Source organism: Enhydra lutris, unplaced genomic scaffold, assembly GCF_002288905.1.
Source record: "Enhydra lutris kenyoni isolate GAN:26980312 unplaced genomic scaffold, ASM228890v2 scaffoldscaffold66, whole genome shotgun sequence".
NCBI classification, from domain to species: Eukaryota; Metazoa; Chordata; class Mammalia; order Carnivora; family Mustelidae; genus Enhydra; species Enhydra lutris.
In genome coordinates, this window is record NW_019154150.1 from 1,168,399 (window position 1) to 1,195,058 (window position 26,660).

General features: G+C 42.3%; 1 protein-coding gene across 7 annotated transcripts; it reads right to left on the reverse strand.

Moving 5' to 3' along the window:
* Positions 1 to 13,941: 13,941 nt before the first annotated feature.
* LOC111159043 (CCHC-type zinc finger nucleic acid binding protein) lies at positions 13,942 to 26,290 on the reverse strand. Of its 7 annotated transcripts, none has more exons than XM_022521417.1 (5): positions 26,126 to 26,290; positions 16,596 to 16,712; positions 16,385 to 16,477; positions 16,007 to 16,205; positions 13,942 to 15,030 (listed from the first exon to the last, which is right to left on the reverse strand). In XM_022521417.1, the coding sequence occupies exons 2-5, from the start codon at positions 16,696 to 16,698 to the stop codon at positions 14,913 to 14,915; spliced, it is 513 nt and encodes a 170-aa protein (XP_022377125.1). In that variant the 5' UTR covers positions 16,699 to 16,712; positions 26,126 to 26,290; the 3' UTR covers positions 13,942 to 14,912. The 7 variants fall into 7 exon arrangements, with proteins under 7 accessions (XP_022377125.1, XP_022377122.1, XP_022377124.1 ...); XM_022521414.1 differs by having other exon boundaries at positions 16,575 to 16,712; XM_022521416.1 differs by having other exon boundaries at positions 16,007 to 16,208; positions 26,126 to 26,272.
* Between the last annotated feature and the right edge of the window lie 370 nt (positions 26,291 to 26,660).

The following is a 26,660-nucleotide window of genomic DNA, read 5'->3' on the forward strand; positions in this document are numbered from 1 at the left end:
GACCGGGGAAGAAAAAGCTACCTACTCGGAGGAGGAGGTTGGTTAGAGAGGTAGTATGTGTAGCACTACCAGAGAGATGCGGTCAGTGTGTGATGAGCTTACTGCTAGGATAAGATGATCGTTAGACAAGGACCCAGGAACACGGGAGAGGCCACTTGATGGGTGGGTATGGTTCTGGGGGCTCCTCCCGTATGGTGTCCAGAGCTGTGGTGTAAAATTCAGGCGAAGGACGGTAGCAAATTAAGCCAGTAAGAGCAGCTCTCCCTTTTCAGTGCCTTCCTCTGCCAGAAGACCTAACCAGTGGTGAGCACTTCGGCTCCAACCTGAGACACAAGTCCGCGGGGGGAGGTGGGGGGGAAGGCAGCTGGCTTGTGGTTCAGGATCAGGCAGGACAAGTACTTGGAAGAGTGACACCAGAATCTCATGCCTGAACCATGGTAAGGACAAGTTGTCTCCTTAAAAGTTTCAGGTGGGCATTTGGCCACACAACTAGGCTCCATCTTCCCAGGTTTCTGGCAGCTAGTTATGGGTTTGTGATTATATAATAGTCAATGGGAACTGAATGAGAGGAATGTGTGCCACTTAGGCAGTGTCATGAAAAGTATGGACATGCCTTTCCCTTTGCCCTTTCCCTTCCCTGCTGAGAGGCGAGTATGGCAACAGCCACCTTGAACTCAGAAATGGAAGAATTGTGAGGATGCCAGAGCCACCTCCCAGCTGTGGAATATCTAGCTCTGTAGAATGAGAGAAAAATAAATATCATCTTGTTTAAGCTGCTGCATTTGGGGGTCTTTTATTGCCTTTATTAATCTTTACCATAAGTAACACATAACAAAGCTTGTTGATCCCAAACAAGCAAGGTCATTCCTCACTCAAATGAGTTTTTCTGAGACAGAAGTTTCTCAGACTTCTGTATCTTTATCCATTAAATCCCTGACACTAGGATGCAGAGGTCATATGAAACAGGATTCTTAAATCATTACCTATATTGATTGTCCTTCCAGCATTCGTTATGCCTACCCACTTACCTGAACTCCATTTGGGAATCTTAGGGCTCAGGGGAAGGGAACTACATTCCCAGCTTTAAGAACAGAATAAGAAAGCTAGGTTAAGCTAAACAATCCATGTCATCTCCCTATGAATATTGATTGAGTGGTGGGCTTAAGACCCAGGCTGACCCAGAGTGAGTCTCCAGACTTTGCTTGCAGGGCTGGGTGGATGTCAGAACAAACGTAATAAACAGAAGCTGCTGTCAGCCACTCTAGGACTCCAAGACAAGACTCAGTATTTGGGGACCTAAGTGAGTTGCTGAATAAGGCCTCAAGCCCACTGCTCAGTCTTCACTTATGTAGACCAATAAACTCTCTTTAGTGTAGAAACCAGTAAGAGTCAGACTTACCGTAAACTAAGAGCATCCTGATGATACCATTCATCATGCCACAGTCTGCTAATGTCCTTTCTTTCTCTGTGCACACTGGTCCTGTCTTTGCCCATACTGTTCCTTCTGCCCGCAGCACCCTTTCTTCATTTTGCTACCCAACTAATCCCGTTTATGCCTTCCTCATTTGAGACAATTTAGACAGCCTTAGATGACTTAACTTCTGTGTTTAATTTCTAGTCTGTGAAATTGCCATAATAGTATTTACCTTTCTATTTTCATTTTTCCTCATTCATGATATTGGGACATTTGCTTTAGAGTTGTTAAGAGAGGAAACTATATATAAGGTGCTCAGAACAGATCTATGTAAAGTACTCAATTATTTTAAAACCAAAAACCCCATGATCTGCAAGTCACATCTATTATGTGGCCTTACCCAAGTCTATGTAGTCAGCTGGTCCAGCCTTAGGGACTCTGTAAAAGCTCTTTTGGCCTTTTTTTTTTTTTTTTTTTTTAGAATCTATTTGTCAGAGAGAGTGAGCATAAGCAGGGGGAATGGGAGAGGGAGAAGCAGGCTCCTAGCTGAGCAGGGAGCCCGCTGTGGGGCTGGATCCCAGGACCCTGGGATCATGACCTTAGCTGAAGACAGACACTTAACCAACTGAGTCACCCAGGCGTCCCTCTGATGACCTTTAAATAACCGAATTTTAGATTTACAGGCTTTGCCCTACTGGAATCTTATCTTGTTTTGGTTTTTTATCTCTGCCCCTTGGTCTGGCTCGTGAGATAGGATAGCCAAATGAGTAAAGCAACAGAGACACTAGCACTGTACTGCCTTTTTTGGTGTGCCAACAGCCCCAACTTACGCTGTTTCTCAGCCACCCTGTAAATCTGAACAGCCTGTTGTATTGCTAAGATTTTCTGTACTTACATCCCAGTGTCAGTCCTAAATATCTTACTTATCTATGCATCCACAATTGTGACCTATCATTAGATCACATTACTAATCTACAGAACAACTGTAAACTGACCAGCAGGCTGAATTTGGCCTACAGAGTTGGTTTTTTTTTTTTTTAATTTATTTGACAGACAGATCACGAGTAGGCAGAGAGGCAGGCAGAGAGAGAGGAGGAGGCAGGCTCCCTGCTGAGCAGAGAGCCCGACGCGGGACTCGATCCCAGGACCCTGAGATCATGACCTGAGCTGAAGGCAGAGGCTTTAACCACTGAGCCACCCAGGCGCCCCCAGAGTTGGTTTTGACTTCTGTCGTGAAGAACCGGAAAATCTCACACAGAAATCCTGATATGAGGCAACACTAAACCCTTCTTCCTGCACGGTAACTGTCAATACAGGTGAAAACCCTGGGTGGCTGAGTTGGTTAAGCACCTAGCTCTTCATCTCAGGGTCTTGAGTTCAAGCCCTGCATTGGGCTCCACGCTGAGTGTGGAGCCTACTTAAAGAAAAATGCAAGTAAAACATCCTAATGTTAGGGGCGCCTAATGTTAGGGGCTCAGTCATTAAGCGTTTGCATTCCGCTCGGTTCATGATCCCAGGGGCCCAGGAATGAGCCCCACATCGGGCTCCCGGCTCCCCGGGAAGCTTGGTTCTCCCTCTCCCACTCCCCCTGCTTGTGTTCCCTCTCTTGCTGTTCTCTGTCAAATAAATAAAATCTTTATTAAAAAATCCTAATGTTAGGGGCGCCTGGGTGGCTCAGTGGTTAGTTAAAGCCTCTGCCTTCAGCTCAGGTCATGATCTCGGGGTTCTGGGATCGAGCCCTGAATCGGGCTCTCTGCTCTGCAGGGAGCCTGCTTCCCCCTGCCCCCCCACCCCGCCTGTCTCTCTGCCTACTTGTGATCTGTCAAATTAAAAAAAAAAAAAATCTTAAAAAAAAATCCTAATGTTAGGTCAGTGCATGTTAAAATCTACAAGTGGTTTGGAACTGGGCAATTGACAAAGGCTGGAGGGATTATGGGGATGATAGAAAAACCTAGAATGCTTTCTGCAAATTGTTAGTACAAACATGGATAATAACAACTCTGCTAGTGAGGACTCAGAAGGAAGTGAAGAGCTCAACAGAGAAAATCTGTGTTGTAGAGAATACATAAATAGAAATATGGACACTAAAAGCACTGCTGGTGAGGGCTCAGAAGGAATTGGGAATGTTATCAGAAATTGGAAAAGGGGCGCCTGGGTGGCTCAGTGGGTTAAAGCCTCTGCCTTCAGCTCAGGTCATGATCCCAGGGTCCTGGGATCAAGCCCCACATCGGGCTTTCTGCTCGGCAGGGAGCCTGCTTTCTCCTCTCTCTCTCTGCCTGCCTCTGTGCCTACTTGTGATCTCTGTCAAATAAATAAATAAAATCTTAAAAAAAAAAAAAAAACTCTGCCTTCAGCTCAGGTCATGATCCTGGGATGGAGCCCTGCATCAGGCTCTCTGCTCAGTGGGGAGCCTGCTTCCCCCCTCTCTCTGCCTGCCTCTCTGCCTACTTGTGATCTGTCAAATGAATAAATAAAATCTTTTTTAAAAACTGGAAAAAAGGGAAATCCTTATATGATAGAAACATAGCTGAGTTGTAGCCTAGTTATGTGGCAGGTGGAATTTGTATATGACAAACTTGGATATTTAGCTAAGAGGGGTTTTGGTTTCTTTTTTGATGCTTATAGTAAAATGCAAGAGCAAAGAGATAACCTAAGGAAGTACTGTTAAAACAGATCCTGAACTTGATTTGAGAAAATCTTAGCCTATCCATACTACAAAAGATGCTAAAATTAGGAGATTCACTGGAAAGTGTGCTCTGGAGAAAAAGCTAAGGGTGTGGTTGAACCACCTTTTTCTAGTGCCTCAGAATGATCAAAAGGTCAGAATATTCATCCACTTTGAAGATAGGGTAAGAGATTAGGTGTGTGACTCCTGAATCCTTTCAATCATTGCAGCAGAACCCAGGACAGAGATGGAATTATCCAGGAAAGTTCTGTGGAGGATCCTCTTGTCTAATGAAGTGAATTCCCATGACAAACACAGAAGACCCATAAGGTTGTACTGCCAGCTTGGACTCCAATGGACAGGAAAAAAAAAAAAAATGAAAAAAGGCTCTTGAATTCCCAAAATTTCATATGGAGGAAACAAGCTGATAAATCTACTCAGCTATACTGGGACGCCTGGGTGGCTCAGTCAGTTAAGCATCTACCCTTGGCTCAGCATCTACCATTGGCTCAGGTCATGATCCTGGGGTCCTGGGATCTAGTCCCGCATTGGGCTTCTAGCTCAGCACAGAGCCTGCTTCTCCCTCTGCCTGCCGCTCCCCCTGCTTGTGTTCATTCTGTTTAAAAAAAAGAAAAAGAAAAAGAAAAAGGAAAGAAGAAAGAAAGAAAAAAAAAGGAAAGGGGTTGGCTCCTGGGAGGTCAGCTTGAGCCTGGAGAATATCCTCAACCATTAAACCTTTACTGTTTGCCCAGCTAGATTTTTTTAATTGAGACCAGTGACTCCCTTTTCCCTTCTAGTTCCTCCCATTTTAAAGGGCCATATCTGTTACTAATGTCCTATACCTTTATTACCATTGACTTTTGGGAGAAGATAACTTAAAACCAAACCACAGATGGGGAGGAATTTCACCCCAGGATAGATCATATCTAGCTCTCACCTATACCTGATTGATTGGATTTATTTTTGTAAAGATTTATTTACCCAGCAGAGATCACATATAGGCAGAGAGGCAGGCAGAGAGAGGTGGGGGGAAGCAGGCTCCCCACCAAGCAGAAAGCCCGATGAGGGGCTCGAACCCAGGACCCTGGGATCACGACCTGAGCCAAAGGCAGAGGCTTTAACCCACTGAGCAACCCAGGCGCCCCTCACCTATACCTGATTTAAGACAATGAGACTTGGGACTTTGGATCCAAGACAGAAATGTTGCTTTGGTGGTGTGTAGTGGTCGACACCTGGGGTGACGCTGGGATGAATGAATGCATTCTGCATGTGAGATGGCTGTGAAATCTTTAGGGGCCAGAGTCCAGACTGAGGAAGAATAATACCCTGCCAAAGTGTGTATGTACTAATTCCCACCACCTGTGAATGTTACTATACATGGCCAAGGTTCTTTTGGGATGTGATGAAGTTACATCAACAGGTAACTAACACAGTGATTGATACCTTGTCCAGGGGCAAGAAAACCCTTGAATGGATCCTGTAGAATTCTGTCCTTAGCAGAAAATAAGATGTGACAATATGAGCATAAAATAGTAAAAATGAGGGGTGCCTGGGTGGCGTAGTCGGGTGACCCTCCGACTCCTGGTTTCACCTCAGGCCATGATCTCAGGGTTTTAAGATCAAGCCCGACCTTGGGCTCCCCACTCAGCTTGAGATTCTCTCTCCCTCTCCCACTGGCCCTACCTCCACCCTGTAATAAGTAAAATCTTAAAAAAAAAAAAAAAAAGGAATTTGTAAAAGCCCATGAGTTCATACTTTTGCTAAGAAAAGTTAAAAGTTAGTTAAAAATTAGTTGCAAAGATATAAACATGAAAGAGTTCCACTAAGGGACTTCTTGTTACACAGAAGTATTTATTATATAGATGTATTTTTTTTTAAAGATTTTATTTATTTGTCAGAGAGCATAAGCAGGGGAGCAGCAGGCAAAGCAGGCAGAGGGAGAAGTAGGCTCCCCACTGAGCAGGGAGCCCAATGTGGAACTTGATCCCAGGACCCTGGGATCATGACCTGAGGCGAAGGCAGACACTCAACCGACTGAGCCACCCAGGCATCCCCAGATTATTCTTAGTAAGTGTACTTTTTACCTGCAAAAAATTGAAAAATGTTTCAATTTTATATGAGCTCAATTTTATATGAGCTCATTTTATATGAGCTGCCAAAGTGAGCATGAATAAAAATGTCCAAAATCAGCTAAACAATCCAGAAAATTTATAAACTATACAAAGAATGGAAAGGTCCGATCAACACCTGCAGCCTAATAAAAAAATATTTCAAGGGGCACCGGGTGGCTCAGTGGGTTAAAGCCTCTGCCTTCGGCTCAGGTCATGATCCCAGGGTCCTGGGATTGAGCCCCGCGTCGGGCTCTCTGCTCAGCGGGGAGCCTGCTTCCTGCTCTCTCTCTCTACCTGCCTCTCCGCCTACTGTGATCTCTGTCAAATAAATAAATAAAATCTTTAAAAAATATATTTCAAGAACACTTTGTTTCTAGAAGAAAGGGTCCAAACATTTTTAAATGTGCTTAAAATATAGGGATTGGGAGACCTGTTGCTAAATGACTATACTAAGAGAAACTGTTACAAAAGAGGATTCAAGCTCACTTGCAACATCTCAGACTTTAATCACCTTTGGACTTCTGTGTCCTAATCTAGGGCTAACCAGCCCAAAACACCAGAAACTCCCATGCTGATAACCCAAAATGAGATGGTATCCTTTTTCTCTTGGGTCTGAGAGTGTTTACACTCCAGACCAAGTATAAAAATGGAATATGGTAGAATTATAAAATCCTGGGGTACCTAATCATTAGGATGGCATATGATTGGAACATCACAAAGGCAGAACATTCTAAAAAGTTATAAACAAAATTTTAAACCACTGTATTTGTAGTGTTTCCAATTTTCAAAGCCAGATTAAATTTGTAATCAAAGTTTAAATTTAGAACAAATTTAGAATCAAGATCAAAATGCGTAAGGAAAACGGATTTTCAAAATGTTCCTCAGGTTTCAGAGTATGCATTACACAAAGTTCAAAATAGTAGACTGCTCCTCCATGCACGAAAGCATTAGACAATCTCTCAATTAAGAGAAGCCAAGTAGCTATTGTCCTCAGAGGGACGTGGGCTCTTCTCCAGTTCTCTATAGCACCACCTCCTCCATCTCCCAGCTGACCAGCTTCATTCACATCACCATCTGTGGCCTTCCAAAGGCTCTGGAGTTAATGGCATGCATTAAAGGTATCCCTGAACTGGTTCAACCAGGCCTTATCTCAGACTTGCTGAACATACTGAGAGGTATTCCTCTCAAGGTGGCATACAATCAGGTGGCACTGTAGGAAGTTTGCAAAGAACAGTTAAGTACCATTTATTATTCCAGTTAAGTGGTAGGCCCTTTATGAATAACATTTTGTGTAATCCATCACAGTTATCCCACAAAATACAAGTTTTGGGTTTTTTTTCCTTCACTTTGTATTTGAGGAAACCCGAGCTTAGAAATGCTTGCTGTTTCAAATTGGAACAGACATTCCAGTCAAGACTGACACCACAGCCTATAATGGTTGCATGATGCTATGGTCCCTAAAATGGGCAAGGCCCTGCAGCTAAAATCAGTTTTTTGGAGGCCCAGGTACTGCAGTACCAATAGACCTTGGGGGTAAAGTGAAATATAACTTTGCCAGCATTTAGAAGTCATACCCATTAATTCCTGAGGTCTTCTATCCTGGGCTTGCATTTTTAAGGATTTAAGGTCCTTTAACTATTTGTTCTTTATAACTGAAGTATTGGTAGAGATCTATTTATCATCCGTGGCTGCTAAAACCATGAGGTGCAAGGCTACTGGAAGACTTTATAATAGAAAACACTGAAATCACCACAACCTACTGATCAAGACTAGTATCACCAGAAGTAAGGCAACCTGACATTATGTCCCTCCTGATGTGATGCAACAGGACATACAAAACCCCCTATGATGTACCTAGCCTAAAAAATATAATCAAAATGTAATCACGCTTCTAGACTTGACTACCACTAAACTCTGGGAGGTAAAACCATATGAGACAATACTATAGGGATACAACCAACCAAATGCAGGTCATTAGAGATTCTTCAACTTGTTTTTTCCAAAAAGGATGGGCAACTTAAAGATTTAAGAGATATTACCAGATGCAGTATGTAGAGAGCACTGGATCCTGACCCAGCAGGAAAAAGTTAAATGAAATCAAATTTGTGTTTCCTCCATACATTACCACTTACCATTTTGCAAATATTCCAATTCCAAGGCATTTTTTTTGGCTGATCTGATTCAGAAACCCGTTAATGAAGCAATTTTGTACAAAGTCGATATAAACTTGGCAGCTAGGAGAACTGTGATCTAATTCTGAAATTTGGCACAAAACCCACTAGAGTGAATTGACTTTCTCTTCCATTCACAACAGAGAATCAGCAAAGATTTGAAAGTCAGTGACAAGTAACTTTTTGCTTCTGTTTCAGCCCTCAGCTGTATGGTTTAAAAATGTTAAAAAAAAAAAAAAAAAAAATCTTGCCTCTAAATTTTTGTCCTACTCAGAAAAAACAATCTGTGACTATAAACTCTGACCTCTTGCCCTATCAGTTCAGGTTCACTGTGTGTAAACTATCACCCAAAAACATTAGCAGACAAGCAAACAGCAATAGCCTGAAGAGTGTCATCTTGTCTGTGTTACACGATAAAATTTGCAGTTTCTGACTTTTCCAAATTAAAAATACCACCCGGAAGCACTGAATGAATGCCATTCCTCTAAGGAGCTTTTTATACCTAAATCAGCCAAAAGCCTTCTGACTTTAAACCACTGAACCAGGTATGATCAATTCTTGATTAGAAAGCTCCTGAGAGGGGCACCTGGGTAGCTCAGTGGGTTAAAGCCTCTGCCTTCGGCTCAGGTTATGATCCCAGAGTCCTGGGATTGAGCCCCCCATCGGGCTCTCTGTTCGGCAGGGAACCTGCTTCCCCCTCCCCGCTCTCTGCCTACTTGTGATTGCTCTCTGTCAAATAAATAAATCAATCTTAAAAAAAGCAAGCAAGCAAGCTCCTAAGAGCTCTAACATAGGACTGCCTCATAAATGTTAGGTGCAGTCAACTAAGCATCAGACATCAAGTACATGTGCCTATTGCCTACAGCTTTGTGGCCTGATCCAAGAAGTATAAATGTAGTAGACAGAAGGACTGGAGTTCCCCATTCTCCTTCCAGGTAACTGTCCCCACCCCCGCACCCCTCACCCCGTTCCATCCCACTTGCATCCACTTTGAGGGCCCATTGTCACAACACGTCTCCAATGACTTTCATTATTGGGGGCACAAGAGGACATACTAACTGCAACTAAGAATATCTGAAATGAACCTAAGGGCAAAGGATGGTTGTTCTGTGAAAGCAAAGCAATGAAGGAGCCAGACTGAGGAAAGAAGTCCATCCCAGTCAAGTGGTCATTCACTGAATGACCTCTCTCTGCCACCAAATTATTTCTGCCCAAGTTTGGTCAGTTAGCAATGTTCTCTGGGGAGACAAGAGTAGGCAGGTTCTAGGCCCTGGTTCGTGGGCCATGCTGCAGAGTAACCTCAATGAGAACTTCAATGCTGGAAACCAAAACTAGGAAGGATCAAGACGAAAACACATCCAAACTACTTGAAATTGATTGATCTCTTCAGGCCCATTTAGGAAAGGATGTTTTTACAAGTGAAAGTAAAGAATTAAGTAAAAAAAGACAGGCTTATTTTTAAGAAAACACTACCACCATCCTTGCCTTCGGATATGTACCAGCTACCTTAGGAGGTAAAACACTTTAGCTTGCTATCAGAACATTCACTTGAAGATTACAGATAGCAGCTAAGTTCCTTGTAAAGGTTTGTTGTGGGGTTGAAAATGGACAGAAGGGAAGCAGTTATGTGTAATGAATGTTCTTTCCATTCTAAAGCAAGCAAGAAAGGATAATTGCACACAAATCAGTGTAATTAAGAGCATAAGCACAGGACTAGTTCTCGAATTACAACTGCACCACCAGGGCTATGACCTTGGTTACTTACACCAATGGTTTTCAATCCAGGGGTACCTGAGAATCATCTGGAAGCTTATAAAATAGTGATAGCTCAGGACCCACCTAGACAAATTAGAGTCAAATGGCTGCATGTCTAATTCTAAAAGTTACTAGCTCCCAGCCATTAAGCCTGTTGCTAAGATTCACACTTCTCCGCTGAATCAGCAGTTACCTGCTCTTCATATCAAGCACACAAGACTCACAACAGGAGCCCCCAATACTTCAGGTTACACACATGAAATGCAATGTTTAATGCTTACTATGACATATCGAGTCTACCACAAAAACGTGCCCCCAATCTTCTAAAGAATTTTCAGTATCATGGAGGTTTAACTTGGATGATCACAACAAATACTCATACATACTAAGGCAAACACATCCAAAATAGATAAAGCTGGTAAAAGACAAATATGCACTATAAACTTTACTCCCCTCAAACCTCAAGGTTTTACCTCTGGCACTTTAAGTAGACAAGGTTACAAGTGAACCTGAACCAGATACCATAATCTAAATGTTTTCTGGCAGCCAACTACCCCAAAGTTCTATGCTACGCATCAAAAACATGTTCGTACATTGTAGTACAGTGCAGCAGTGAACTCCCAAAGTAAAACCAGTGTCACTATATTAACACCATTGCTGTTAATTCTTCATTGCAACACAGCACATTGATTGGGTAGGGAAGAGAATTTTTTACTATCTACTGTAAAGAAAGGAAGGAAATCTTTTCAGTTGTCTTTTAAGTGTCAAAGCAGGGGGGCACCTGGGTGGTCCAGTCAGTTAAGTATCCAACTCTTGATTCCGACTCAGGTCATGATCTGGGGTTTTGGGCTCAGTGGGGAGTCTGCTTGAGAGTCTCACTGACCCTACCCTTGCTCACTCTACATCTTCAATAAAATAAAGTTTCAAAGATCACTGAAATTAACATTTTAAACTACTACTTAATAGGAGCACCTGGATGGCTCAGTTGCTTAAGTGTCTGCCTTTAGCTCAGGTCACTATCCCAGGGTTCTAGAATGAGGCCTGCACTGGGTTCCCCTGCACAGCGGGGAGTCTGCCTCTCCCCTAGCTCATGTTCTCTCTCAAATAAAGTCTTTTAAAAAGCCAACTTAATAATGTAGCTTTGGTATGCACATCTAAGTTAGATGGAATGCTCAATTTGAGTATTTTGAGAGTGTATGCATGAGCAGTGGGGTGGGGAAGGGGACAGAGGTAGAGAATTTTTAAAAAAGATTTTGACAGAAATCACAAGTAGGCAGAGAGGCAGGCAGAGAGGGGGAAGCAGGTTCCCCGCTGAGCAGAGAGCCCAACATGGGGCTCAATCCCAGCACCCTGGAATCATGACCTGAGCTGAAGGCAGAGACTTTAACCCACTGAGCCACCCAGGGACCCTGAGGTAGAGAATTTTAAGCAGGCTCCATGCCCAGTGCAGAGCAGGACGCAGGGCTTAATCTCAGGACCCTGACAGCATGACCTATTTTTTTAAATGTAACCTCCAGGGATGCCTGGGTGGCTTAGTTGGTTAAGCCACGGCCTTCGGCTCAGGTCATGATCCCAGGGCCCTGGGATCGAGTCCCCATATCGGGCCCCTTGCTCAGCAGGGAGCCTGCTTCTCTCTCTACCACTCTGCCTGCTTGTGCGTGCACTCTGAAAGGTAAAATCTTTCAAAAAAAAAAAAAAAAAAAAGTAACCTCCGAAGCCCGATGTGGGGCTTGAACTCAGGACCCCAAGATCAACAGTTGCATGCTCTACTGAGCCAGCCAGGCATCCTTCAATGTATGGATTATTTTAACTATTCTTTATTAGATTCTTCAAGGTAAGTTTGTAGGCAAGAATTCCATCTGATCCACTCCTATTGAAGCAGCTTCAAGAGGCTGAGAAATTATTCTAGAAGCAAGCAAAAAGGCAGCAAAACTTAACAGGGATGCAAAGATGAAAATGTTAGACAACGTAGAATTCCTTGCAGCACCTCCACTTATCCTTCCATCATCCCGTCAACCCTTGTTAGGAGAAATCCTTGCCCTTTTATCGACCTTGCAGGCATAGGACTCTCAGACCTTAAGAAATGGGGGATTGGTTTCTTACCCAAAGTGAAAGCTGCTAAACCCCAAACAAACCCCCCTTTTGACAGAGCTTGCCTATCAAGGCAATATACTACTTACTATCTGAAAATGATTTTTGAAAAGTTGCTTAAAGCCAAGGCTCCTAGGTGGCTCAGTTGGTTGTTGGGTGTTCAACTCTTGGGACTGAGCTCAGTGTCAGCCTCCACACTGAGGAGTCTGCTTGAGAATTCTCTCCCTCTGCCCCCTCCAATAAATAAAATAATCATTAAAAAAAGTTACAACAAATCCTTCCTTGCTACAGGAACTTCTCATTGGCTCTCAGCAATTAGTTTGAATTCCCTAGAATACACGTATTTTCACGTTGTACTTGCTCAGTCATCAAGATCAATGCAACTAAATGCAACCTTATGAAAGAACACTTATGTGGCATGTGAATAGGCCCTCAGTTATGCGTATCAAAGGGCTTTAAACAAAAGGCTCCTAGGTACTACAAATGCAGGACAAAGAGCAGTTGTGTGAAGCAAAATTGTTCTAAATATCTCACAGCTAGGTTTTCCAACTTGAGGCTGGAAAACCTGGGGGGGGGGGGTGGAATAACCCCATGCGTACCACCCCCAAACCTGAATCTACATTTAACAATGATGCCTTTGAAAACAGGTCTTCCTTTATGCTATCTTTTCCTTGCAACAGAAACAAAAATTATCAAGACATTTAACATGTCTAGTTAACATCTGATATATATCATTTGCTCAATACAAATATCAAAGGAGAAAGAAACTTGTTAGCTTGTATTCATGAGTGAAAGGACCTACATGCCAGGGCTTCACACTTTTTTACTTTGCCTCCTTTTGACTATTAATGAGACCAAGTAGGAATTGGCACAGCACAGCTCAGACACCAACATCTTAACCTTGCAATGGTATAGATAAAAAAATTGACTACCTGGGGAAAACAATATATATCCAATGTGATATGTGGCAGTGTGAAGGGAAAAGAATAAACTAAGTCGGGAAAGCATAAACCACTAACTATAGTTAGTTTAGCTGGGGGGGGGGGGGGACAAAAAAAAGAGAACATAGGGTGGGGGAGGTATACTTGCGTAGGTTCTAGACTCTAGGTAGCTGTACATTTCTCAAACAAGTTAAGCTTCCACTTATGTATGCTTATATAAGCTTTGAACTCATTTATAAAGTGAGTTCGTTCATTAAACCAAGTAATTTCTGGGCGCCTGGGTGGCTCAGTGGGTTAAGCCGCTGCCTTCGGCTCGGGTCATGATCTCAGGGTCCTGGGATCGAGTCCCGCATCGGGCTCTCTGCTCAGCAGGGAGCCTGCTTCCCTCTCTCTCCCTCTCTCTCTCTCTCTGCCTGCCTCTCTACTTGTGATCTCTGTCAAATAAATGAATAAAAAATCTTTTAAAAAAATAAATAAATAAATAAACCAAGTAATTTCTAAGGTTTGTCTCAACTCTAGAACAAATCTTAGAGAAACAAGAAATGAAAAACATTTCACATCCTTGTGATGCCCAGGAAAAATATCACATTAAAACATAACAATGGCATTAAAACCATCAATAATGAACATAGAGGTAAAGGGTAGCATTGTAATGGGTTACAAAGGGATTTTTTTCTATCCCTGCATAACAGGACACCAAAGGATCTAAAGCCTATACTTCCTTATAATAGCTGTTTTTCATTACTGAAGACATGACTGGGTTAGTACACAAAGAAAAGTCCAAACTATCAGCTTTTAGTCCTCCACATTCCCCTCTTTAATATGGCATTTTGCACTATATACATTAATGAAAATTTGAAACAAAAAGAACTTTAGTCAAACTCCCCTTCCTCCTCCAGCTTTATTGGATAGTTTAAAATTACATTTCTATTTTCTAGGACTTCAGTTGCTTTTTCCATCTGACTTTTTAAAAACTGATTACAGCAAATGAAACACAGTTGTCTAAGTGATATAGTATACAAAAATAACATCTTGATTTCTGTGAAAATGCATTTCTCTGCAATTCCTGAATAACTCCAAATTATGCTAACTCTGAGCATAGATGTTTACTCTGGGTTTTAGATTTAGTCTTTGAAAAAATGTGTTCTAAACCTTTGCCATCACCTTATGTATATCCAGCATCAATGCTGTGATGAAGTTGTTCCTGTTTAGGCCTTTATCCCGATTTTTCTCGCACAGCCATTAACACACGTTTGTCTTTTTATTTTGTTTACTCCCACTCAACTGTATGTTCTATGTAGGGCCTGATACAGATGTTACTTGATGTTATTTAATAGCTACTGAGGTCAGACAATCCAAGGCCATCATTATGCTAAAATTAAAGTTATTTATGGAAGCTCATAAATACTTCCAGAATTGGTTTTACCTCCTACATGGGAACATATCCAAGAAACCCAGAACGGGCTTACTGGTCTGACTCAACTCTTCCCATTCCTCAATCCCTATTCACCAGTGGCGCGGAAAGGGGGTTCTTTAACAAAGCATTATACATAACACCTCTACCAAACTAAACATAAACTTTTTTTTTTTGTAGTTAAATGCAGAAAGTCGATTTTTTTCCACCCCTTTCCTCCTTTTACACGGCAAGTAAAGCTCACTGGCCTGGGAGTAGCCTCTATCTGCCAACCTTTGGCCAGTGAAGAGGATTCAGAGAAAATAATACAACCATCAATCAGAAAAAGGAGGGGCGACAAAGGAAAATAATTAAGCTGTGGCTTCAATTGTGCATTCCCGTGCAAGGTGCCCTGACTCGCCACAGCGGTAACAGTTGACTTCACTTGTCTTGCTGCAGTTGATGGCTACGTGACCAGTTTCACCACACCTTAAAAAAAGAGAGAGAGTCTTCACAATGTACTCAGAAAATGCAAAACTGTACTGGAGCAATAGTAACTGAGGAACAAAAAGCAATAGCGATGAAGCAATGCATTTTTTTCCCCTCAAGAATCTCATTAACCCCTAAATTAAGAGCAGGAAGCAGGAATTAAGTAACAGCACTCAATTATGCAGCCTAAGGCATAAAATTAGAATTTTCACCATAACAGATCCACCAAAAACACCAAAGCACCAAAAACAGGGGCACCTGGGTGGCTCAGTTGGTTAACTGACTGACTTTTAATTTCAGCCCAGGTCATGAGCTCACAGTCATGACATCGAGCCCCAAGCCCCATTCTGTGCTGGGCATGGAACCTGCTTGGGATTCTCTCTCCCTCCAAAATGCTAAATGAATGACACTGGCCAAGATGTACCTTCTTCTTAAGTTTTATTTAAGTAATCTCTAAACCCAGGTAGGACTCAAAACATATCCCCAAGATCAAGAGTTGCACTCTCCTCTGAATGAGCCAGCCAGGCGCCCCAAGATGTACCTTTATACAAATTAATCTCTAAGATTTCACCAGTAGATACTTCTCAAAACTTTCCAAATTTTATACCTTAAATATGTACATTTTATTGTATATTTCATCCACAAAGATTTCTGGTTGTAGGACAGAATATTTGTGTATGGGAATTACAGTTTTCTACAATGCCTCTGAAAATTCCAAATTACAGCAGAAGAGTTCTTATTTTTAAATCTTTAAAAGTTCCGAAGTTGTGTAAGTTGTCCAGCTGCCATAAGCCACAAGCCTTGATGGCAGAACAGTGACTAATGTACAGACAGGATGCTGGTTACATATGCTGAAAATTATCATCTGGTCACAGCCAACTTTCAATAAATGGTCCCAAGTCCCTTCCATTTATACCTAACTCACTTCTAAAATAATCTCTGCCACAAGCCTTCCTCTAGCAACACTCTAACTTACCTATAGCACTTCACTTTGGTGCAGTCTTTCTGAATGTGTCCAAATTCTCCGCAAGAATAGCACTTCTGCTCATCCGCATGGTCACAGTCACGAGCCAGATGGCCTGGTTTGCCACAGTTGTAGCAGCATTGCTCTCGCTCTCTCTTGGGCTCCTTGCAGTCCTTGGCAATGTGGCCACCTCTACCGCAGTTATAGCAGGCTTCAACAATAAGGAAAAGAAGCAGACCAAGACTATAAAACCTTTACAAAACATTGCTTTAAGCCATACAACACAAAGCCTCAAAGGTATTAAGTCTTTCCCAATGCTATGTGCAGCAGTAGTACATGCTCACCTCTCCAAATTCTACAAGGGTATGAAAAGAAGTGTTAAATACTTACCATCCTCTTGAAGATCACAATCCTTGGCAAGATGACCAGACTCACCACAGCGATAACAGATGTCTGGAAGAGATGAGGAAACAAACTGGAAACCTATTTTGGGCAAAAACAAAAGAATTTGGCTAATTAGACCAGTCTTGATACTAATAAACACTGAAGTGCTTCAAAATTTTTTATTCGACAAAAATACCTCTATCCGAGGTAAAACCACCTCTGCCACGGCTTCTCATTCCACGACCACGGCCTCCACCAGTAGGGCATTCCCGGGCCCAATGGCCAGATCGTCCACACTTGAAACACTCATTGCTGCTCATGGCTGCAGTTAGATCTTCGAAATATTAAAAATGACATTGTTAAACTACTTGAAATTACTTTTAGCTTTTACTGCCCTTTTAGTGTATTTTTGGATAATTATTCTGAGGGAAGAAGCCAGCATATATACTGGTTAGAAAAAGGGCCACACAACTATGTACTTAGGCATCGTATGCCTATTAAGAAATACAGTAAAACTGAAAAAATGTAAAACGTTTTGATATAATTTGATTTTTAAAACCATTAAATTATGAATATGTGGATTAATACAAATGTTATTCAGTTATTAATGGGGTGATAGAATGCACAGAGTATCAATGCACATCCATTATTAGAAATAATAAATAGTATCTCCTTCCAGGTCTAATTTAATGGCCACATTTTCATGGTTACAAGCCAGTCAACTTTATTTTGGGCAACTGGTTATTTAATGGTCATAAAATCAGAATAGCTCAAAACAACAGAACCATAGTATGTACTTTGAGAGTGCGGGGTAGCTAAAGAGAAACTTTCTAACTTTAGCATCTAATAGTGCCTGGTTAACTGTAGCACTTGTCTGCAGACTCTTTATAGCAGACATGTTAAAAAAAAATGCAGGATATAAATTTTCTCTAGAGGATACAATATGTTAAAAATATTAGAAAAACAACAAAAGGGTACACCAAAGTATCAAAACCATCTAAAGCCCAGGACCTTTTTTTTTTCTTTTATTCTCTTCTTTCTCAATTTTCCTGTAACTCATTTAAAACAAGGCTACTTGGAATGTCACAACGGATTCCTTTATTGGGTATTATTTACAAGGGGGGCCAAAACTCCCACTAAAGCAAATGAATTTTATACTTCTTATGTAACAATCTAAAAATAAACAGGAACTATTCCTGGAATAGAATGGAACTCCTAGGAAACTGGTTTTTAAAAAACAAACTAGCTCAGAACAATGCAGCGTAGTAACTTCTACATCTCAATATTTTTACCTTATTCCCAGTGTCAACCCATGGTACACCAAGTTTTTTAACTACCCTCTCAAAGATAAGCACCATGATCTAGCAAAACAACTAAGACTGGGGTGCCTGGGTGGCTCAGTGGGTTAAGCCTCTGCCTTCGGCTCAGGTCATGATCTCAGGGTCCTGGGATTGATCCCTGCGTTGGGCTCTCTGCTCAGCAATGAGCCTGCTTCCCCCTCTCTCTGCCTGCCTCTCTGCCTACTTGTGATCTCTCTGTCAAATAAACAAATAAAATCTTAAAAACAAAAACAAACAAACAAACAAACAAACAAAAAACAAAAGAACAACTAAGACTGACTAGAGAGTGGAATTATCCAAGTCAACCACAGTACCAAAACTCAAGTGACAGTGAAATGCTAAAGTCCCCCCTCCCTGCCACCCTTTCAGTAACCAGTTCATTGCTAAGTTATAGAGAATCCACTAACTAAAAATTAAGCTAAAGTTCACTTTCAGACGTTTCCATTGTCAAATATTCAAAAGAACTCAATACTTACCCCAAGTCTCTACAATCAGATTCAGGGTAAGTTTTCAAAGGGATCTTTTTATCAATTCCTGCCACTTGCCATATAAACACATTACCAAAAATGGGGGTGGGGGGAAGGACAGGCAGGGACCAGCATGGGATACTTAAGAGTTAGTGGTTTCAGGGGTACCTGAGTGGCTCCGTCAGTTAGGTGTCCAACTTGTGATTTAAACTGACTCAGGTCATGATCTCATGGGCAGATAAGCAGAGAATCTGCTTAAGATTCTCTCTCCTTCCCCCACCCCTCAAATAAATCTTAAAAAAAAAAAAAAAAAAAAAAAGGTTAGTGGTTTCAGGATACATAATGCACATTTCTAGTCAGAAGAAAACAGCCAGGGGCACCTGGGTGGCTCAGTGGGTTAAAGCCTCTGACTCTGGCTCAGGTTATGATCCCAGGATTCTGGGATCAACCCCACATCGGGCTCTCTGCTCAGTAGGGAGCCTGCTTCCCTTCCTCTCTCTCTGCCTGCCTCTCTGCCTAATGTGATCTCTGTCAAATACATAAAATCTTAAAAAAAAGAAAACAGCCAATAAAGATTAAAAATGTGTTTTTGCAAAGCATGAGATTACCTTTGCTTTCTGTTACTAGTATTTGCCTTTTAAGTCATATAAGTACTGGTTACCACCAGAGAGAAGAGTTAGGATAAAAAAATAATAAAAAATAAAAAGATCACAGAAAAGAGCTGCTTATGGTACCTCGTACCCTCCTTTTCATTTTGCATCTTCCCCAGTTTATTATAGCCAGACCAGTTTAAGCACATTTAACTATTGCTGTCAATGAATTCTTTGCACAGAAATGATCACTTCCTTTTATAAGGTAATACAGGCAATTTGACAAGTCCTGAGTATTTTATCATTTAATATTTAAACAAGAGGGGCTCCTGGCTGGCTCAGTCAGTTCAGCGTCCAACTCTTGATTTTGGCTCAGGTCATGATCTCAGGGTTGTGAGGTCAAGCCCTGTGTCAGGCTCCTCCTACAGCAGGGAATCTGCTGGAGGTTCTCTCCCCTGCCCCCCACACTCACTCTCAAATAAACGAATCATAAAAATTATGTATGTATAGGGCTCCTGGTTGGCTCAGTCAGTTAAGTGTCTGCTTAGGCTCAGGTATGATCTCTGGGTCCTGGGACCGAGCGCTGCTGGTCTGCAGGGAGTCTGCTTCTCCCTCTCCCGCTTGTTCATGCTCTAATAAGATCTTTTAAAAAATTATATTTACCGATATATATGTAAACAAGATTAACTTGTCTTTTAAAAATATCATAATCATATTCAACACGCATTTCTATAGCTAGTTTCAATCACCCCTTTAGACTGATGCTTTAAAAGGACACTTTATTGGGGCGCCTGGGTGGCTCAGTGGGTTAAGCCTCTGCCTTTGGCTCAGGTCATGATCTCAGGGTTCTGGGATCGAGTCCCACATCGGGCTCTCTGCTCAGCAATGAGCCTGCTTCCTCCTCTCTCTCTCTCTCTCTGCCTGCCTCTCTGCCTACTTGTGATCTCTCTCTCTCTGTCAAGTAAATAAAGAAAATCTTTTAAAAAAAAAAAAAGGACACTTTATTTCATAATAAACTACAAAAGAAATATGTTACAATGAATCATCATGTATATAAAGTAGGTTTACTTTCAGCAAAGAAATGCGAGTTTAAAAAAAACTACTTAAGAACTGATTTCTCTGGGTGCCTGGGTGGCTCAGTGAAGCACCTACCCTTCTACCCTTCAGCTTGGGCCATGATCCCAGGGTCCTAAGATGGAGCCCCGCATCTGGCTCCTTACTCAGGGAGCCTGCTTCTCCCTCTCTGTCAAATAAGTAAAAAGAAGATACCACCCCCCCCAAGAAATTGATTCATCTATGTGTACATTTTTTCATGAATTGTTTCTCCATTTTGTCGTATCTCTATGCACAGGACCCAGATCCAAAATGAACAGGAAGAAAAAGAAATCACAGGAAAAGTACTTCTGGAAAGAAGACAATTAGTTAAAATAACATTTAATGATTAAACACTACACTCTACTTCTTCTCCTCACCCTAATTCCTAATTGAAATTTGGTTAAAGTGTAATCATTTCTATATGAACCACAAATTATTTAAGGAAAGCAATACTTCTCCATTTAGACAGTAATTAAACGACTCTACTAAACAGATAGGCAACTTTATACACTTTAACTAGTTTTAGATTATTTGCTTTACTATCAACAAATTTTAGTCTCACATAATTTTGTTTACTGGAATAAATACAGGTCAAAAAAAAATACGAAGTCTTAAAGGGAAAGAAACATTTCATTAACATCCCAAAGACCCATCATCAGTAGGCCACATGCTTTCTAGAAGATCTTCCCAGTGGGCTTAGGTAATGTATATGCAATCTGCCTTCTCCCCCTTTGGTCAAGCCAATCACAGTCAATTAGCTGTTCTACATTTTCACTGAGTCTCCTGTGATAGATTTATCTCATCAGTAACATTAAACCAACCGATTCCCACTATGTTTTAGAGACCAATCACTTATCCTAGAAGAAGGTCCCCATCCTAATATTCATCTTATATGCAAAATGTAGTTAATTAAAAGGTCTTTATAGAGAATTATATACTATTCCCTATGAAAAGAGGCAGTAAGGTAAGACCGTAGAGAATTATGGTTCTGTGATTCTCACTGCCTATGACTACTCCTGGCTGGAATTTTGCTGCACTGTGCTGCCTCTGCCCCCTCCACCTGTCACAACCTTTTCCACCCTTCAATGGCCAACGCAAATGCCAACTCTTATAAAAGAATCTGACCACATCTCCTAGACTGGAACTCTCCTTCCTAGTAAAGCTGACAGTACTTTATTGGTATCTGTCTGATGACACTACTATATTGACTTTTATCATATTCCTGAGGGCAGAGACCAAGTAATTCACCTTTCAATCACAACACCCCATACAATTATCCTTTTAGTAGCAGTTACACTCAGTACTTTAACTGCTTGCGGGGAAGGGACAATTAATAATCATTTGCCGAATGAAACAAACTGTTTCTTGTACAGACTCAACCCAATCTAACCAAGTACTAACACCTAAATTCTTTTTTTTTTTTTTTAAAGATTTTATTTATTTATTTGACAAACAGAGATCACAAGTAGATGGAGAGGCAGGCAGAGAGACAGAGAGGGAAGCAGGATCCCTGCCGAGCAGAGAACCCGATGCGGGACTCGATCCCAGGACCCTGAGATCATGACCTGAGCTGAAGGCAGCGGCTTAACCCACTGAGCCACCCAGGCGCCCTCCCCTAACACCTAAATTCTTATTATCACAAGAGTTACTGCACCATTAATTTAAAGTAACAATGCAGGGGCACCTGCGTGGCTCAGTCAGTTGGGCATTTGCTTTCAGCTCATGATCCCAGGGTCATGGGACAGAACTGCAAGTTGGGCTCCTTGCTCAGTGGGAAGTCTGCTGCTTCCTCTCCCTCTGCCCTTCCTGCCCGTTTGTGTGCTGTGTCATAAAATCTTAAAAAAAAAAAGAAAAAAAAATTAAAAAAAGGTTATGTATGTTTAAATTATGTACTCATTGAGGATGTACTATCACTCAAAAAATGTTTATTTCGGATTATCTAATAAAATTCTATTACTCCAGGAATTCACAATCTACTAGACCTCTAGTATTTTATGGAATGCTACGAGACATATCTACTAATAAAGATAAAAGACAAAATGCTGTATTTTCACTGTTGCCAGGCAGAAGGAGAGCATGTATTTCCTTCTTTTTGCTGCTAAAAATCATTGCTTGTATCTACATGGATTATCACTGTCACACAGTAAAGATCTGGGGACTCTTTTAACAGGTAAGCCTGGGTAACACCTGCTGTGTTACCTCAGACAATTTAAAGTCTGTCATTTTCAGGAAAAAAGATGATAAAACTGATCTGTGATAAGGACTGTTACCAGGGGTCTTGTCCTTAACAGGTGCTCAGCTTCAAAACTTTATGGGTTTATGTCCCCCATTTAGTCTTTCTACTCTTCCCTCAGTTAAGTTAGACTGCTTACAGGTGGATTAGAACCCAGTGCAATGCCTACAGAGCAGGCTTACAACAGGGCAAACTCTGCGTATACTCAAGTTTCCCATCTCGAAGTCTACTTCCTAAATGGAATGAAGAGGTAAGAAAAATTGAGTAATAATGCCAAACGACTTTATATTTCCAACAACAGAAACCAGTTACTTAGTTTCCACTTCATGTTTTCATGACACAAACCAGCTTAAAGAAATGCAGGAGGGGCGGGCGCCTGGGTGGCTCAGTGGTTGAGTGAATGCCTTCTGCTCAGGTCATGATCCCAGGGTCCTGGGATGGAGTCCTGCATCAGGCTCCCTGCTTGGCAGGGGGCCTGCTTCTCCCTCTCCCACTCCCCCTGCTTGTGTTCCCTCTCTCACTGTGTCCCTATCAAATAGATAAAATTTAAAAATCTTAAAAGAAAAAAGAAATGCAGGAGAATAGGGCATGCCAGGCAGCAGTAAGGCAGTCAAGACATCACTTGAAAAGACTGGAAATTCACTGAGAGACCATATATAATTAAGAGGTCCGGCTATTTTACACTCATCTAGGCTTAAATTCTGGAATTGATACCAAAACATTATTGATTATACTAACTTGTCTTTATCAATGTAGTTTCCCACCATTTCTGATACTAAGAACAAAGCTAGTAAACTACTTAAATCTTAACAGCACACTATCAAGACTAACAATGTGAATCCCAGTAAGACCCTAACTCTGGCTACAAATATATTTAAGTAAGTAGTGACAGGCAAATGGTGGGGGACGCAAGACAATTTTTGTGTGGCTCTGGCTATCTTTATTGCTTTACATGGTTTTCGTAACATAGCTGTGTGTATCCACATTTACTGTATCTCCAGTTATTTCCCTTAAGTGTAGGGTTATCCCTGATTCATTCATGTTGCTGACCTAACTATATCCAGATCATAGGGGAGCTTTTGCCCCTCTGAAGGTACTCATCATTGTGCTCTAATAAATCAGTTTAGTGTTCCAACATGGTACTGAAACACTTCAGACTCAAGATAAATAAACTACAGAAAGAAGGGAAGGAAACAAGTTACGCTGTACACTGCCTGCATTCTGGCCAGAATAAAGGAGACCAGAGTTTAATACTGGGAGTGATTCTGGGTTTTCACCCTGGTTCCTGCCCTGATTACCCCAAAGGGTTTTAATAACTAAATTATCTACTATGACTCAAAGATTAATAAACATATTATCTGTAACCCTTACAACCCTGCAAGTTAGGTATACTTGTTCCCATTTCACTGATAAGGAGACTGAAGATCTGAGACTATGTAAAACATGTTAATTTGTAATGCCAAAAATATTCTCTTTAGGTAAACCGAAACTAGAACTCATCAACCTTTTAAAAACCCACTGCCATGTATTAATTTATTCACAGTATACCATCACACAGCTTTCTGAATTTTAAGCCGAGACAGATTTTCTCAACCTTCTTTGTGGTAGAACTTAAGAGTGTCACCACAGAACCAAAGACTGGCAACCTGATTTCACCATTTAACAGCCTCATTTTTAATTATGGAGCCACTCCAGGTGAGCACTATACTACACTCTCATACTACTGCTTAACAGATTCTACCTACTTACAACTTAAATTTTGGTGGCCGCAAGCTCTCACTTTATTATTCCAGCAGTTCTTCACAACACAAAAATGATGCACAGCTTATTGAATTCTCACGAGCATGCCCTTACTGCAGCAGCAACTGACACTGCCAGAATAGGAGTTCTATTAAGTCAGACAGTAGGGAAAGAGCATTCTCCACATAGCAGGCCAGGATGCCTTGGCATCAGTCTTCTGGCTCTCCACTTACTGTCAGAAGGCTAGGAAGAGGAAAGAAGCCAACAATTTTTTAAAACTCTCACTCTCGCAAGAGGGGGAAAAAAAAAAAAAAAACAACAAAACTGCAAAATCTCTCTTGTGGTCAAGTGCTTAGCCAACAGACCATTCCAATGATTCAAACTGTGGTTCTATCGCTTTTAAGCACCAATCCGGTAACTTCCCATATACATACCACATATTTTTATTAGATTTTTTTTAAAAGGCAAAATAATCCAAAGTCACATAACCATCTACAAAACCCATTTATAATACCTTAAAGAAGAGATCCAGTTGTTCAAATGCTAGTGTAATAAATGCCCTTTGGTCTTCCACTGATTTGGCTCAAAATATTTTACAGAAACTCCACATCTGTTTGAAACACATTACCTCCTATCAGTATGAAAACGTGGACCTTTAGGCTGCTAAGACTTACCCAAGTTTTCCAATGTGACACATGCAGCAGATAAGTACACAAACATATACTGTTAGCTTAAAAAAAAAAAACCTGCGGCCAAGAGTTGTGATTTGGAAAAAATTTTAAGTCCTTAATTCAGCCCTTGGGAATCTAATATTCTTTTTCTATGCCAGGACAGAGAGCTCCTTGTAGACAAGAAACAGGCTCAACAAGCTAAACACAGCGTGTACCTATGTACGTCGCTTTTGTAGGGGTTTGATTAAACCATGATCAGAGTGATTTTTTAAGCATTTGAAAATGACTGCTTTACAGAAGGGAAAAAAAGCCTAAGAGGTAAGAATTTCATCTCATACATCTTTTAAAAGCCCTCAAAATGGTACATGCAATTTATAGTGTTTGGGCAAGAATAACAAAGTTGCTATCTTAATTTATGGTAACTCCTCCATGCAGAAATTAACTGGTTATATTTCTTTCAAAAATGAGATCCAACAATAGGAAAGAAGGAAACTTTTTTTTTTTTTTTTTGTATACTCTGGGGTATGATGAGGATGTAGGATGTAAATTAATCCAGACTCCTGGCTTCTTACCCTCTCTATGGCTCTTTCTGGATAATGACTGAAACACACTATCCCAAGTCACAGAAGACTACTGAGCAGTATTTGCTTTTTCTAAGACCTCCAAGACCAGATGTAGTCACTTCCTTTGGAAGTGCCCTGTGGCTGAGACCATGTGGTTAACATGTGGCAACAAGCATACGCCTTACCCATAATAAAATCAACACCCAAACCCAAATGTGGGCAATTATGTGGTCCTAAAATAGGTTTTCACATTTGGAATATCTAGATGGGGACTGGTTCATCAACTTTCACGTCTCAATTTCAAATTAAGTTGTATTTGTTTAACCCATGAAATAGTTGGATTTCGTTGATTCACGGAAAGCGAGACCTATCTGCCTCTTTTTCGAATTGCAATGTTAAGAGAAGTAACCTAGCATTTGAACGACGATAAAAATTCAAGTATGGAGAGTACGAATTTCGAAGATTCTCGGGCCTTCTGGCGGAATATTCCACCACTCTAAATCCAAGCACGTCTCCAGTGACCCTTTTCTTAGCCCATCACAACCCTTGGCACATGGCCCGCCAGGCCCACTACCCCAGCACATGGCCTGCATAAATACCCAAACCCATCCCCCCCTCCGACCTCACCAGGGTCCTTTTCCCACCACACAGCCTCCTTCCAGTAAGTTCCCGCCAAATCGACCCTCCGTCCCGCATTCCGCGACCCTCGAAGTCTCAGCGCCTCAGTCCCAAGGGCGCACAGGCTGGGGCCTCCTTTGCTGTGAGGCTGCGGCCTGGGGTGCGGCCTTGGCCCTTGAAGAGGCCCCGAGACGCGGCGACCCAGCTTCCCAAGACGGAAGGAAGGGCGGCAGGGACGCCCGACTGCGGCAGGCCGGAAACCTGGACATGAGGTGGCGGTGGCAGCCGAGTTTCCCGCCTGACGCAGCAGCAGAGCAGGCCAGAGTGCGGCCGCCATCGCCGCCTCACCGCTCCCAACCTCTCCGTCCGCCTCGGCCAGGGCCCGCACCGCGACTTCCCCCCAACCCCAGGCCCCGCTCTAGGCCCTCACCTTCAGCGTCTGAGCGGGCCCGCAGCTGCGGAGACTCGGACGCAGGCCTGGGAGAGGCGGCTCACAAGGTAGCGGCTGTTTATTTTCAGGGTCCTTGCCTGCGCCACACGCGGGTCTGCACACGGCCCCACACACGCCGCTGCGCACGGCTCTCCTCCGCCTCGCCCACGCGGCCAATCAGCACGCGGAGCTCCGCCGTCCAATCAGAGCCGCCCCAGAGGAGGGCCGCCCAGCTTGAGCGCGGCGCGGGGCGGGGCCGACTTCTACCTCCGCGCGCCACGGCCTTTCCCGGCGTGCCCTGCGCGCGGCCTTTCCCGCCCGGAACCCCAGGTCCCGACCTTTCTTGGGCCCTTTCCGCTTATTCCAGGCTCCTCCCCACCCGGGGGGAATTTGGGTGTCCAGTGTTGTGATCTCTCGCGGCGCCTGGCGACCAGGGATGCTAGAGGGCGGGTCTCAGTGAAATGGCTGTGATTAGCGTAGGATCAGGGAAAATCCCTACCCCTTTTGGGGCTCAGAAAAAAGGGTCTGCTCGGAG

What these genes read in the sequence shown, in the direction of transcription:
- LOC111159043 (XM_022521412.1), bottom strand. Translation starts at nt 16,698, where the DNA reads ATGAGCAGCAATGAGTGTTTCAAGTGTGGACGATCTGGCCATTGGGCC. An exon ending in TGGTTTTACCTCGGATAGAG is followed by an intron (nt 16,478 to 16,574) that starts GTATTTTTGTCG and finishes TGCCCAAAATAG; the next exon opens with GTTTCCAGTTTGTTTCCTCA. An exon ending in TTGTGATCTTCAAGAGGATG is followed by an intron (nt 16,209 to 16,384) that starts GTAAGTATTTAA and finishes TCCTTATTGTTG; the next exon opens with AAGCCTGCTATAACTGCGGT.